This window comes from Orycteropus afer, unplaced genomic scaffold, assembly GCF_000298275.1.
Source record: "Orycteropus afer afer isolate SDZICR_OR568_19922 unplaced genomic scaffold, OryAfe1.0 scaffold00031, whole genome shotgun sequence".
NCBI classification, from domain to species: domain Eukaryota; kingdom Metazoa; phylum Chordata; class Mammalia; order Tubulidentata; family Orycteropodidae; genus Orycteropus; species Orycteropus afer.
In genome coordinates this window covers 8,767,197-8,782,027 of record NW_006921618.1, presented here as the reverse complement: position 1 = coordinate 8,782,027, position 14,831 = coordinate 8,767,197, and the positions used below count along the sequence as shown (strand labels likewise).

Here is a 14,831-nt window from a genome sequence, read left to right as displayed (position 1 = left end):
GGTTAATCTTGGTATTCCCAGGACCCATGCCAAGGCCTGATTCAAAGTTGGTGACAGTGAAGGTTGATGATCCATTGTCTACCTCCCAAACTGCCTCTCTGTGCACTCTAGGCCCCGGGAGAAGGGACTATCAGAAGTGGGATCACATCTCATCACAGTTGGTTTGAGACCTGCCCCACCCTTGGCCCTGTCTCTCTCTCCTGCCACTTGTGGCTAAAATCCTTTGTGGCAGGAGCTGGTCCTATCACCTCTTAACAATCATCCCAGATGCATCCTTGGCAGAAAACTGGGAGGCAGGAGAGCCAGATGAAGAGAGAGGACAAAGGTCCAAATCCTGGCTCTGTTCCTTACCAGCTGGGTGCCTTAGACTAGTTACATGACCTCTGTGTATCTCAGTTTCCCCTGCTATCCAATGGAGTGAGTCATATTACTTCAAGAATGAATTTGGGCAAGTTTAGTAGCTTCTCTGTGCCTCAGTTTCCCCTCCTGTCCAGTGGGGTGAATAGCACTTTTGCGAGGATAAATGAGATAAGAGTGGTGCTTGCTCGCACATACTGAGCACTTGTGACATGTGTGCAAGTAATCACAGCAGTGGCTGCAGAGCCTGCTGGCCCTGACACCCCAGTCGGGGCTTGGGGACGCTTGGGTAGTGGCGGAAAGTAGGGCAGAGGTGCCTCCTGGTTCGCACTTCCATCAGTCTGCCCAGCTCCGGCCCTCACAGCGGGAAATAGGTCGCAGGCAGGACCCACACTGGGATTCCTCATTTCCGCTCCAGTCTTTGGGGACTAACACTTTCAGTTTCATTTAATCATAAAGCTTCTTAATTAGTTTTTTTCATCCTTTTTTGAATTTGGAGTTCTAAGCTGTCCCTGCCAGAAGGAGTGGAAATGCTGGTGCCTCCTGGGCTCGGAGCAGCTAGTCCAGCGGCCCAGGACCCTGGCTCCTCAGAGGGCCCAGAGAGGGGTGGAGCTGCTTTCCTCCCATCATCCTCTGCTGCGCCGGTCTTCAAGTGGTCACTCCCCCAGTCATCCAACAACCACTTCCTGAGCACCTACTGCATGCCAGGCACCGGAGACACCGCAGAGAAAATGGCAAAGGCTCCACCCTTGGGGGACTTACTGTCTAGCTTGAAACTGAGATAGCAAATACCTAATTACTCAGTAACACTGAAAAAATTATAATTACAATAAATGCCATTGACAAAGGCTGGGTACAATGAGTGGGTAAATAAGGACCCTGCCCTGGTCTGGGAGTGAGGGAGGGATTCCCTGAGGAGGTGATGTTTAAGCTGAGATTTGAAAGGATGAGTAGAAGCCAGCTGGGTAGAGATGCGGGTTGGGGAGTGGTCCAGATGGAAGGAATCCCTCCTTCCACCCAAGAGGCATCCAGCCGTCCCTCCAGTTCCCTTTCATTCACAGCCTCCGACACTGGCTTCTCCCTTTCATTCATTAATATAATTCACTCATTCACTGTTCACAGCCTGCTCAGTGATGTTTGAAGAGGGGTGTGTCCTGAAGATTCTGATGGCAGAGATGATGGGGAGACTGGGTGGAAGGTATGAGTTGGGCCAGAGGGCATGAAGACCCAAGGCACGTTCAAAGGCTTTCTGGGTGTATCTATGGTTTTCTGCAGTATCTATGGCTGTGGGAGCTGGGATACAGGCCATGGGAAGGGGTTCATTTCTTATTCATTCCACCAGTATCTATTGAGTGCCTTCTTGGTGCCACCAGGCCCAGGGTGCTGGGAAGAGGGCTGTGAACAAAAGAGATGTGGTCCCTGGCCTCTCAGAACGCATTGCATAGAGGAGAGGATGAGCAAGTAAACAAGCAGTTATAAACCAGCTGGGTAAGGCTAGATATGTATTTGAGACTTACCAGGACTGGTTGATTTAGCAGTTAATAGTGTGGAAGGGTCAGGCTGACCCTCAGAGAGCAGGGATCCTGCAGACTTGGCTATAACTGTCCTGATCTCTCTTATCTCAGCCTTTAGGATGAGCCTTTCCATTCATTTCAGGTCCCCAGGGTTGCCTTCATCTGAAGGATTTCCTATCAGTCATTCACACCTTAGTCTAAATTAAAGCCTGGGTGACATCTTTGCCAGGGGCCCTTGAAGGCTCTGTGGCTGTTTAGTGCCTTAGGGAGAAGGTAAGAGAAATCATCATATAGAGGAGTTGTTTCCTGGGCCTTTGATCTCCAACCACATGAGTGGCTAGTTGTTCTGTCTGCCTTCCTAGACCCTGTGTGTAGATCCCATTGAGATGTGCTGCACTTACCTGGCCTTACAGACATGTAGCCATTGCCCACTGTGCAGCAGGTGAGCAGACGAGGAGGAAAGGGAAACAAACTCACCTCTGCTGCAGGCCAGCCTTCTTCTCTCTATGACCTGCACACTCCCCGACACAAGGGAGGTAGTCCCACCCTTGCTTTACACAGGTGGAAACCATGGCTCAGGTTGAAAGACACCTGCCCAAGGTCACACAGCTGGTTAAGGAAAGAGCTGGGGTTTGAACCTATGGCTTCTCACTCCTCATCCAATGCCCCTTCTACTACATCAGTGGCTTCCAATCTGGGATCTCTGGGTCCTAGAAGTACCTGAAGGGAGGACTAAGGGTCTGATTAAAAAGCTTAGACAGAAATCATCTCTCCCCATACAAAGGCCACTCAGGCACATGAAAACAAGTGCTCCAGCTGGAATTAGAGCAATACAGGGGGTGCTCCAGCTCTCTCCCCTATGCAGAAGCTCTTGAGCAGTTTCAAATCTCTGCTTAATAAGAACAAGTGAATGATTGTTACTTAATAAATGCAGTTTTTTTTAAAACCAGATCTTACAGAAAGACCATCAGGCCCATGGAAGGGAAAGTCAAGATCAGGGCATCTTGGTGGGGAAAGGGCTGTGACCACTGCTGTTTACCAAGATGGTTGGCTGGAACCTCCCAGGCCAGCAAAGCAAGACTCGGAGGGGTTCAGGCACCTGCCCAAATCTCCCAGCAGGAGGAGCAAAGGCAGCATGGGAGCTCTTTCTGCTGCACCAGCGTGGCCCATCTTGGGGGGCAGGGGCGGTGGGAGGAGGACCAGGGTCTCAGCTACCTTCTCATAGTACTGCAGCTCATAGTCCAGGATGACACCATTGGGCTGGTCAGGCTGGGACCACGACAGGGTGATGCTGTCCACAGTGCGGCTCACCTGGTGCATGATGGACACGGCCGATGGAGCTGGAAGAGAAGCCAGAGGTCAGAGGTCAGGGGTCAGAGATGGGCCCAGAGGTGCAGCTTCCAGCTTGACTTCAGATAGGGAGTCCAGGATCCAGAGAGGGGAAGGCACTTGTCCAAGGCCACACAGCCAGGCTGGGTTCCCTTAGATGCTTGGGTCCGGGCAAGGGACAGAAGGGCTCAAAAGGGTCATGGATACTGTTCTCATGGGTACTTTCAAGTCAGACACTGACAACTCCTGCCATCCCTGGGGATCACCTCCTATGGAAAGAGATGCACTAGGCTCCTTCTCTGGGGCTGGCCCCAGGAGGGTGGACTAAATACTAGACTAGAAGCTGTTCAAGCTCACAGTCTATACGGGTAACATAGACCCTACACATGATGACAAGGGCTCTGGGGGAGGGAAGCAGAGGGGATTGCAGGAGCAGAGGAGGTAGCGAGAGTCAATCATTCATTCATTCAACAAATTTATATTCAGTGCCTACTATGTGCCATAGAATATAGCACTAAAGAGAATTGACCACCCCTCCAATAAAAAAATAAATAAACCCACCCTCCTCCTGCCAATGCTGCTAGTGCCTTTATGGAGGGTGGTTAGGGAAAGGAGACAAAGTCAGGGGAGGACCTGTTCAGCACTAGAAGGACTCTCTGAATAACTTAGTACAGATGTGGAAACTGAGGTCCAGAGACGGAGGGTGAGTGGCCCAAGATCACACAGTAAGTTCATGCATGCTAGGCCCCTGCCCCTGAGATCTGACTCAGCTGCTCTAGGGTATGGTCTGAGAATCTGCATTCTTAACAAGCTCACAGGTGATGCTGCTGCTGCTGGTCTGTGGGGCAGTGGATTCAGGGCCAGAGCAGGGAAGTGACTTGTCCAAAGTCACACAGCAGGCAGTGGTGGGGCTGGGATTAAAGCCTGGACTTGCTGAGTCCTGGTTAGTATATTTTCCACTCACTGCCCTGCCCGTCTCATTTGCCCAGGTTCAATTGTTCCTACAGAGCCCACTAGCTCAGAGAGTCTGGAAATGGTGGTACCAGTAGTTCCATGGGTGAGAGGGCAAGGGCAGGGGTGAGGCTGCTCAGGCAGGTGGGTAGTCAGACCACCGGTCCTACATGTAGAAGAACTGTCCAAACCCATAGCCAACAAGTCAATTCCAACCTACAGTGACCCTATAGGACAGAGTACAACTGCCCCATAGGGCTTCCAAGGCTGTAAATCCTTATGGAAGCAGACTACTTTTCCTACAGAGAGGCTGGTGGATCTGAACTTCTGACAGTTTGGTTAGCAGCCAAGTACTTCTGACTACTGAACCACCAGGGCTCTCTGTAGAAGAGCTGTAAACCAACCAAAACCCACTAAACTCACTGCTGTTGAGTTGGATCCAACTCATAGCGACCCCTCCTTGGGTTTCTGCGGCAGTATTACTACAGAAGTAGATTGCCCAACCTTCCTTCCAAGGATTGGCTGGTGGTTTTGAACCGCCAGCCTTCTGGTTAGCAGCCAAATGCTGTAGGCACTATGCCACAAGAGAGGTAGAAATTCTTTACGAAAGCAGATCACCAGGTCTCTCTCCTGTGAACCCACTGGGTGGGTTTGAACCGATGATCTTTTGGTTAGCAGCCGAGTGCTTAACTGTTATGCCACCAGGGCTCCTAAGCCAACACTTCCTTATTGCTCACTCTGTGCTCTAGGCCAGGCATTTTTCCAAATGCTTTACATCAGTTAGCCCCCGGATGGTGCAAATGGTTAACATGCTCAGTTACTAATCAAAAGGTTGGTGGTTCGAGTCCACCCCGAGATGCTTTGGAGATCTGTGGTGTTGTTGTTAGGTCCTGTCATGTCACTTCAAGTCATAGTGACCCCATGTTCAACAGAATGAAACACTACCTGGTCCTGCGCTACCCTCACAATCATTGCTGCTTGAGCCCATTTTTTGCACCAACTGTGTCAATCCATCTTGTTGACGGTCTTCCAATTTTTTGCTGACCCTCTACTTGTAAAAAATCAACCGCTGAAAATCCTATGCAGTACAGGTCCAAGCTTTGATGGAGCTCTGGTGGTGCAGTGGTTAAGGCATTCGGCTGCTAACCAAAAGCTGTTCAAACCCACCAGCTGCTTTGTGGGAAAAGTCTGAGGCATTCAGCTTCTGTAAAGATTTACAGCTTTGGAAACCCTATGGGGCAGTTCTACGCTATCCTATAGAGTTGCTATGAGTTGGAATCAACTCGATGGCAGTGGTTTTTTTTTTTTTTTCCATGGGGCACCTTTAGGTCAAAGACACTGATAGATGTAGAAACAGGCATCTGTGGGGAGGCTCAAGCCACATCATGAGAGATACATACTGGGCCCCTTCTCTGGGGTTGCCATGAGTCAGTCAAATGGATGATAACTGCCTTTGTTTTGTTTTTTACATCCATTAACTCACATAAGGGAGCTCTGGTAGCATAGTGCCTAAGGCACTTGACTGCTAACCAGAAGGCTGGTGGTTCAAACCCACCAGCCACTCCTTGGAAAGAAGATGGGACAATCTACTTCCGTAGTGATACTGCCTCGGAAACCCAAGGAGGGGTCGCTATGAGTTGGGTCCGACTCGACGGCACATAACAACAACAACAACAACTACTCACATAATGCTCATATCTGCCCTATGAGGCTGGTGTAATCATTACCCTTGTTTTCCAGATGAGGACATGGAGGCAGAGAGAGGTGAAATAACTCATCCAAGATCACACAGCAAGCAAGGTAGCTGAGATCTGAGCTCAGCCTCACCCATGGTACAACACAACGTTTCCTCTCCATTGTCTATAGCTGATGAGACCAGACCAGGGGGATCTGGAAGCCAGGGACCTCAGAGGACATCCTGGTCCTCCTCCCACCCTGCTATTGCCAAGCTACCATCAACCAGCTCTGCTGGCTCACCCACCACCCATCGGGCCCGCCCGCCTAGGTCTGTGAACTCAGCTGCTGGTGGGGGCAGGTCCCACACGGCGCTGGGGGTCCAGCCTGGAAGGCTTAGCTGGCAGGCTTAGGTTACAGGCAGCTAACCCCAGCTCTGATCCCATAAGCCCCGTTACCCCGGGTGTGGCAAGGAGGCGGCATTTGCTGGGAAGATGATCAAGGCATCCAGCCGGGGGCCAAGCAGGGCGGGCCTTTCTCCTGGAATCTGGCGGGATTAACGGTGGAGAAAAGGGAACAGCTGGAAGTTCTCCCACCCCTCCTGCCGCCTGCCGCCCACCCTGGGGTGTCAGGTTTCCTTGTAAGTTGGTCATCAGGGAATTTTGGTATTTTCAATTACCAGCCGGGCATACTGGCAGGGGGATGGGGTCAGTGGTGCCCCATGACCCTTGCAAGAAGATGGATCCCCTGGGAGTAAGCACAAAAGAGGCTTGTGGCCAGGAGGAGAGGAGATGAGACCTGCTAGGAGGGGCCTGCCTGGCTGGAGCAGGTGGTCAGGGGCCCTATTGCCCTAGCCCTCATGTTCGAGTCCAACCCTTGTCTAGCTGAGGGATCAGGAAGCAGCCTCTGTTTGCCTGTGACCCCTCATCAGGGCAGAAGGGTGGGCAGAACAAGGTGGCCTCTAAGGGCCTGCTAGGAGCAGGATCCAATACAGGGTAAGAAGTCTCACTCTGGGTAAGAGGCTGTGGGCTTCGGGGCCTCATTTGGCTTTGCCTCCATAGCCCTGAGCTATGAGGAAGGAAGGAAACCTTTATTCTCAGCCTTTATCCTTTCACTAGTCTGAGACCCCATGAATCAAAGGAAGTGGGGAAAAGTCACCAGGCATAGGCCAGTCTGAGACCCCACCCCAAATCCCAGACTCTCTGATCCTGCTGCCTTCCTGATATCATCACTCTGTGCTGAAAGCCCTCAGTGACTCCCCATTGCACCTGGAATAAAACACAGATGCTCAGTTGTGGCTTGTAAGGCCCACCTGTCCAGTGCCTGTCCACCTCCCTCTACCTGTCCTCTCACTCCCAAGTGCCATCCACACTGGGCCCCTTTCTTTTCCAAACACACTGAGGTCATTGACCCTGTGGTGTTTCTGCCTGGAACCCTCTTCCCCCAGATCTTCTATGGCCAGCAACTTTATTCAGATCTCTCAGCTCAAATATCACCTCCTCCGAGAAGCCCTCCTTGACTATCTTGCTCCCTCCATTCACTTGCCATCCCATGGCCTGCCTTATTTTTCTTCATAGCATGAGTACTACCCGAAATTACTGTGTTTATTTATTTGTTAAATGGCAATGTCTTCAAGAATACTCAGTTTCTTGAAGGCGGGGGAGAGGGGGGCTTGTCTCTCTTATAGTTAATTCTTTACTCTCAGTGCCTGGAAGAGTATGTGGCTCAGAGTAGGCACTTAATTAACATTTGTTGGAGGAAGAAAGGAAGACAGGGAGGGAGGGAGATAGTGAGTGAGTGAAGGAGGGAGGAAGGGAGAGAAGGAGGATAAAGGGAGGGGAAAGTAGGTTCTCATCTTTTCCAGCCCCTTCAAGGCTCTGAAGGAACCCTGGTGGTGCAGTGGTTAAGTGCTTGGCTGAGAACTGAAAGATTGGTGGTTTGGACCCACCAGCCACTCTGCAGGAGAAAGATGAGGCAGTTTGCTTCTGTAAAGATTACAGCCTTGGAAACTCTATGGCACAGTTCTACTCTGTCCTATAGGGTTGCTATGAGTTGGAATCGACTCAGCAGCAGTGGGTTTTGGTTTCAGGACTCTGACTGAGACAATTAACCACAGTTATGGGCTGGACCCTGGAGCAGCCAGTGGAAGACAGCTTGGCTGCTATGGCAGTTGCCAATAATTCATTCTTCCTCTGACCTTAAGCCTACCTGCAGTTGTGACCTGCTGCCATGACAAGGGGTCTCTTGCTGACCAGCTGGCCTACAATACAATGTCAATTGCTTATTTTTGTCCCTGCATTCTCCAGGGTCTGCAACAGGAATGTTGTATTCGCCACAGGACTCTCAGAATTTCCAGCTAGTATTGAAATGGCTGTTTTGAGTGTGTCTCTTAAACCTGTAGCGATGTAATTAACTTGCAACGATTCAACTCAATTCTGGGTGACCTGAGGATAACTCTCACTAAAAGAATTACTGCAAGCAGAATTCTTTCAGAAAATGGGTCTTCCTTTCTTTCTGATAGGACCAAGGCTCCTAGAGAATGGTGTGGGATTGAAAAAGGGAGAAGCTGAGAAATGGTGGTTCAGGGTAGAGCTTTTCCATGGAAAAAAGGTGTTCCATGGCATAGTGCCTAAGGCACTTGACTGCTAACCAGAAGGCTGGTGGTTCAAATCCACCAGCCACTCCTTGGAAGGAAGGTTGGGCAATCTGCTCCCGTAGAGATACCACCTTGGAAACCCAAGGAGGGGGCCCTATGAGTTGGAGTCGACGCAACGTTAGTGCGTTTGATTTTTTTTGGTTTTATAGCCAAGAAAGTGTGGGAAACATGGAGTTCTAGACCCCTGGTTGTGGAGAGTCACAATGCACATTTATTTATTCATGGCTCTGAGAAATCCTGCAGGGAAGGAACCTCGTTAACTTGGTTGAACCTGGTGGTCCTAGTCTTACTTGGCCTCAGAATGCTTTTCTCATATTATAGCTACTAATATTTTTTTAGCTAGCAATATGGAGAGCATATTTTGGAAAATAACTGTGCCCAGGAGACATTATTATTATTGTATTTCGTTGAACCTGAGAAAAGCTCCACTTGAGAGTGGTGACTGGCTGTTCATTTGCTCATTCATTCTTTCCTTGATTCATTGCCTTCCCTGTAGGAGACCCAAGTTCTATTCCTGGCCAATGCCCCTCATGCACAGCCACCTCCTGTCTGTTAGTGCAGGCTTGTGTGTTGCTATGACACTAAAAACATTTCAGTGGAGCTTCCAGACTAAGACAGACCAGGAAGAAAGACCTGGTGATCTATTTTAGAACCTTTATTCTCAGCCTTTACCCCATGAATCAAAGGGAGTGGGGAAAAGTCACCAGGCATAGGCCAGTCTGAGACCCCACCCCAAGTCCCAGACTCTCTGATCCTGCTGCCTTCCTGATACCATCACTCCATGCTGAAAGCCCTCGGTGACTTCCCATTGCACCTGGAATAAAACACAGATGTTCAGTTGTGGCCTGCAAGGCTCACCTGTCCAGTGCCTGCCCACCTCCCTCAACCTGTCCTCTCACTCCCAAGTGCCTCTCATTCCCAAGGGCCGACGTGATGACAGTTAACAACTGTGACTGGGTGCTAGGCCTCTCTCTCATAATCTGATTGTGGCAGGAGTTGATCACCTTCATTTTACAGATAAGGAAAGTGAGATTCAGATCAAGTCCCTTGCCCATGGTGCCTCAGCTCACAGGTGGCAGGGCTGGGATCTAGACCTGGGCCTGCTGACTCTAAAGCCCTGGTTGGTTTTCTTCCCTCAGCTTACTTGGATCTGCCCAAAAATCTAATTAGAGCAGGCCAACACCAGGCCCTGAAATTGGTGCTACACAAACATCCAATTGTCTACCTCCTAATAGGCTGCTACACTGCCCTAATCTTGCTGTGGAGACTGGTGGGGCAGAATTCTGGCCCAGAACTTGGAACAGCTTGGGCCTTGAATCGGTTCATTTATCTCACCCTTTGGGGCTTTGGTTTCTTCTGTGTAGAATGGGAACAGTGGCAGGAATATTGGGAAAGTTAAATGAAGGCCTAAAGTTAAAGCACAGGACTTGGCCTAGAGTAAGGGATCAGGGGACATTGGCTACATACAGGTGGCTGTCTGGGTGGCTCAGACTCTTAAAAGGCTAAACGGCACTGTGAATAGTCAGTCATGTCTTAGCAAAGGCTCTTGAATGGTGGTGATGATGGTGGTGGAGGGGACAATAGATAGCCTTCAGAGTTCAGATCCCAGCTCTCCTACTCCCAGGCCACTGTGTGACCTCAGGCAAGTTACCTCCTTCTCTGAGCTCAGCTTCTTCACCTATAAAATAGGATATGACAGATACTATTTATTGCCTATCTGATATACTCTCTCTCAATGAATGAAATCCTAGTTCTCAGCTGTCATTGTTAGGTGTTGTCAAGTTGGCTCTGAGCCATAGTGACCCCATGCACAACAGAATGAAACCCTGCCCGGTCCTGTGCCAGCCTCACAATCCTTGCTATGCTTGAGCCCATCACTGCAGCCATGGTGTCAATGCCTCTTCTTGAGGCTTCTCCCCTTTTTCGCTGACCTCCCACTTTACCAAGCACGATAACCTTCTCCAGGGAATGGTCCCTTCTGACAACATGACCATAGTAGATGAGATGAAGTCTGGCCATTCTCGTTTCTAAGGAACATTCCGGCTGTACTTCTTCCAGGACAGATTTGTTCGTTCTTCTGGCAGTCCATGGTATTTTCAGTATTCTTCATCAACACCACAATTCAAAGGCATTAACTCTTCTTCAGTCTTCCTTATTCATTGTCCAGCTCTCACATGCATATGAGGTGATTGAAAATACCAAGGCTTGGGTGAGGTGCACCTTAGTCTTCAAAGTGACATCTTTGCTCCTTAATACTTTAAAAAGGTCTTTTGCAGCAGATTTGCCCAGTGCAATGCAATGTTTGATTTCCTTGACTGGTCCTTCCATTTGCATTGATTGTGGATCCAAGTAAAATGCAATCCCTGACAACCTCAATCTTTTCTTTTTATCAGGATGTTGCTAATTAGCTGGGTACACTGTGCCAAAATAAAACACTACATTTTCTCAAACACTCTGGCAGTTAGGAGAGCCACGTGACTAAGTTCTTGCCAACGAGATATAAACCAAAGTATTGTGTAGAATGCCTTAAAAGGGAGGGAAACATACTCTACCCTCTTCCCTTCTTTCATCCTGCTGCTGGGATGTAGAGGTGATGGCTGGAACTCTTGCAGCCATGAGAAGCATGGATCTCTGATGATTCCACAAAGTTGCCATAATAACTCCTAACTTCAGACATCTTTTACATTTAAGCCACTATGGTAGACTGGTTGTATTAATAGCCTCCTGTATTATCCTTTGTCCTGTATTGTATAGTCCCCCCTCTCTCTGACTCTGGGCTTGACCATGTGACTTGCTTTGACCAAGAGAATATAAGCAAACATGATGTAAGCAAGGCTGGAAAAAGCTCTTGTATGTATCTGTTCACTGTCATGGTCCCCTGGAGTTGCTATGAGAATATGCCCAGGCTGACCTGCTGGAGGAGGAGACATGGGGAGCAGAGTTGTCATCCCAGTTGTCCCAGCCAGGCCACTCTAGACCAGCCATTAATACAACCAGTCTACCATAGTGGCTTAAATGTAAAAGATGTCTGAAGTTAGGAGTTATGGCAACTTTGTGGAATCATCAGAGATCCAGTTCTCATGGCTGCAACCTTTAGCCATGCAACAGAGCCCCACCAGATCCAAAGAGCTATTGAATGACCTGCAGCAGATGGACTGCTGACCTATGAATGGACCTGCCAAGACCAGAGCAAGCACCCAGCCCGACCCAGAGACTTGTGAGCTTGATAAATCCTTCTTGTTTTACTCCATCAGTTTAGTGGTTGATTGTTAAATAGCATTGTGGTGGCAGGGCTGTGATTTTTCTTCCTGTTATATGCAGCCAAACCCAGTCTTAATTGGAGGCTGGCAATGGCTTCCCTGTGGAAAGGTTGGGAGCATCAAAGAGGAAGATGCATGTGGAGGGCTCAGTCTGGGGAGGGCAATGTCCTCTCCCTCTATGGCTCTCCCCCCAGGTCTGAGCCTCACTGGGGGCTCTCTTGGCCCATCTCTTTCTGATCCTCTCGGCCCCCTGGGAGAGAAGTAGGTGAGTACATGTTCATGACAGTTCCAGGGACTGAGCCATTGTGTGCTTGCCTCACAGGAGGGCGGGAGGATCAGAGGAGAACAAGGATGGCAGAAAGGGCTTCGGGAAGTTGAAAGTCTTTCCATGAGAAAGCCACGTGGAGTGGTGTCATGGACAGAGACTGGGACCGAGTGTTGGAGACTGGCCTGCCAAGGACCTACAGTGTGAACTTGGGCAGCCACTTAGGAACCTCTCTGGGTCTCAGTTTTTTCATCTGTAAAGAAAGTGGTTGCATTAAGTCAACTTTCAGGCCTCTGCCAGTGCCAGTATGTTTTAATTTGACTTTATGTTACCGTCTGTGATAGGCAGAATAATGCCCCCTCTCTAACAAATACTCATGTCCAAATCCCTGGAATCTGTGAATATGTTAGGTTACTTGGCCAAAGGGACAGTGTGGATGTGATTAAGGTGGGTGGTGGTGTTAGGTGCTATCAAGTTGATCCTGAGTTACAGCCACTCCCTGTGACAGAGTGGAACTGCCCCATAGGGTTTTCTAGGCTGTAATCTTTATGAGAGCAGATCTCCAGACCTAACTCCTGCAGAGCTACTCAGTGGGTCTGAATGAACAACCTTTCACTAAGGTGTAAACCTTAATAAGCCTAGATTATCCAGGTGGATCTAATCTCATCACGTGACTCGTTAGACGTTTAGAACGCTACCTAGCTGAGAGTCAGAGAACCAGAGGCTGCAGAGTGAGAAGGATTCAACACACTGTTGCTGTTTCTGAGTTGTAGGGGGACTGGGTGCCAGAATAGGAGAGAGGACTCTAGGAGCTAAGGGCAGTCCCCCACTGACAGCACAGAAACGGAGACCTCAGTCCTGAAAATACATGGAGTTGAATTCTGTCAACAGCCCCAATGAGCAAGAAACAGATCATTCCCTAGAGCTTCCAGAAGTAACAGCACCAGCGACATCTTGAGTTTAGCCTGGTGAGAACTCTGACCTATAAAACTGTAAGATAACAGATAGGTGTTGTTTTAAGCTGTCAAGCTTGTGATAATTTGTACGGCAGCAACAGGAAACGAATGCACCTTCTGATTTCTTCTTAATCCTGTTGTTGGGGGCTGTTGAGCCTGCACACAATGAATGAAATGCTGTCTGATCCCCACGATCGGTTGTGGATAAGACTGCTGTGATCTGTCGAGTTCCACCGGTTTTCACTAGTTGATTTTAGAAGTAAATAAACCACCAAGACTTTCTTCCTAGTCTGCCTTAGTCAGGAAGCTCTGCTGAAACTTGTTCAGCAACCTAGCAGTTCGCAAGCCTCCGCTGACAGACAGGTGGTGGTGCTGCACGTGGTGTGCACTGGTCAGCATCCGAATCTGGGTCTCCCATGTGCAAGATCAGAATCGAGCAGAGAACCACCACTGTCTTCTATCTCAAGCCTAGCTGCCGTGGATTTTCTACCTACTATATGCTGCGTGTACATTATTGCTAACCCTACAACCGTCTGGCTAAGCTGGAATACTAAATGCCCATTTTGCAGGTGAGGAAACTGAGGCTTCAGGAAATAAGGTCTCTATGAAGCCTCGTCACATAGCTTGGAAAGGGCTGTGCTGAGACAAGAGCAGAGGCTACTGGGTCTAGCATGGATGCCTTTCCTCCCACACAACCAGCCAGGATCAGAGCGTTTTTTAACTGGTCAATGCACTGCCCAGCCCACCCCACCTCTGGTTCCCTGGGTAACCAGTGATGTCATTATTCAGGCTCTGTCACTGACTTACTGTCTGTGTGACAGCAGGCAGGTCACTTAACTCTCTTTCCCTACCTATAAACCAAACCCAAGCCACTCTATCAAGTTGATTCCAACTCACGGTGACTCCATATGTTACAGAGTGAAACTGAGCTCCACAGGGTTTCATGTACTCTTTACAGAGAGAAGTCCTGGTGGGGCAGTGGGTAAGCACTCGGCTGCTAACCTAAAGGTCAGTGGTTCAAACCCACCAGCCACTCCATGGGAGAAAGATGTGGCTGTCTGCTTGTGTAAAGGGCACAGAATTGAAAATACTATGGGGCAGTTAGTTCTACTCAGCCCTGTAAGGTCATTATGAGTCAGAATTGACACAACAGCAATGAGTTAATCCTTATGGAAGTGAATCGACAGGCTTTTCTTCCACAGTGCTGTTGGGAAGGTCTGAACTACCAACTCTCCAGTTATCAGCTGAGCACAAGCTGTTTGCACCTCTAGGGACCTGTTTCCTTACCTATAAAACAGCATACTGCTAGGAACTACCTCACAGTGCTGTTGTGAGGGTTAACCGCCAAGGGCTTAGAACAGTGCCTGGCACGTAGGAAGCAACAGACAAATGTGGGCTATTTTCATGACTGGAATGATTATAGAATGACCTTGGTGTTCTGAAAGCCCAGTCTGTACAGACCAGGCAATACGTGAGGCACCTTGCATGCATTCGTTCAAATCATCACAGCTGTCCTGCAAGGGGAGGGTGAAAATACCCATGAGGAAGATGAGATCAGAGGAGGACAAAGTGATATATCCAAAGCCACGTACTGGCAACTGGCCAAGCTTGATTCAAAGTCAGGTTCATCTGCCTGATTCCAAAGCCCAGCCCCTTCCCATCTCTTCCCACCCCCTCCGGAACCTGGCAGAGGTGAGACTGTTCAGAGCTTGTCAGGGTGAGATGCCGAAGGGCTCAGGCAGTGTCCGGAGCAGCCCTGGAGGGCATACTGGAGAGTCCTTAGGGATGAGCCTGGCGTGGCTGAAATGCTGACACTCCCTTCCCATGTCTTCATGGGTGTTTCTTTCTTGTCATTGGATCTCAGCGTAA

General features: G+C 49.3%; 1 protein-coding gene across 1 annotated transcript in view; it reads right to left on the bottom strand.

The window, feature by feature from the left end:
• EPHB2 (EPH receptor B2) overlaps positions 1–14,831 on the bottom strand; it is a 166,907-nt gene that overhangs the window by 35,050 nt on the left and 117,026 nt on the right. The window contains exon 5 of the mRNA XM_007935686.2: positions 3,087–3,211. Within this exon, the coding sequence (XP_007933877.2) occupies positions 3,087–3,211 (125 nt within the window). The remainder of the gene's footprint in view (positions 1–3,086; positions 3,212–14,831) is intronic.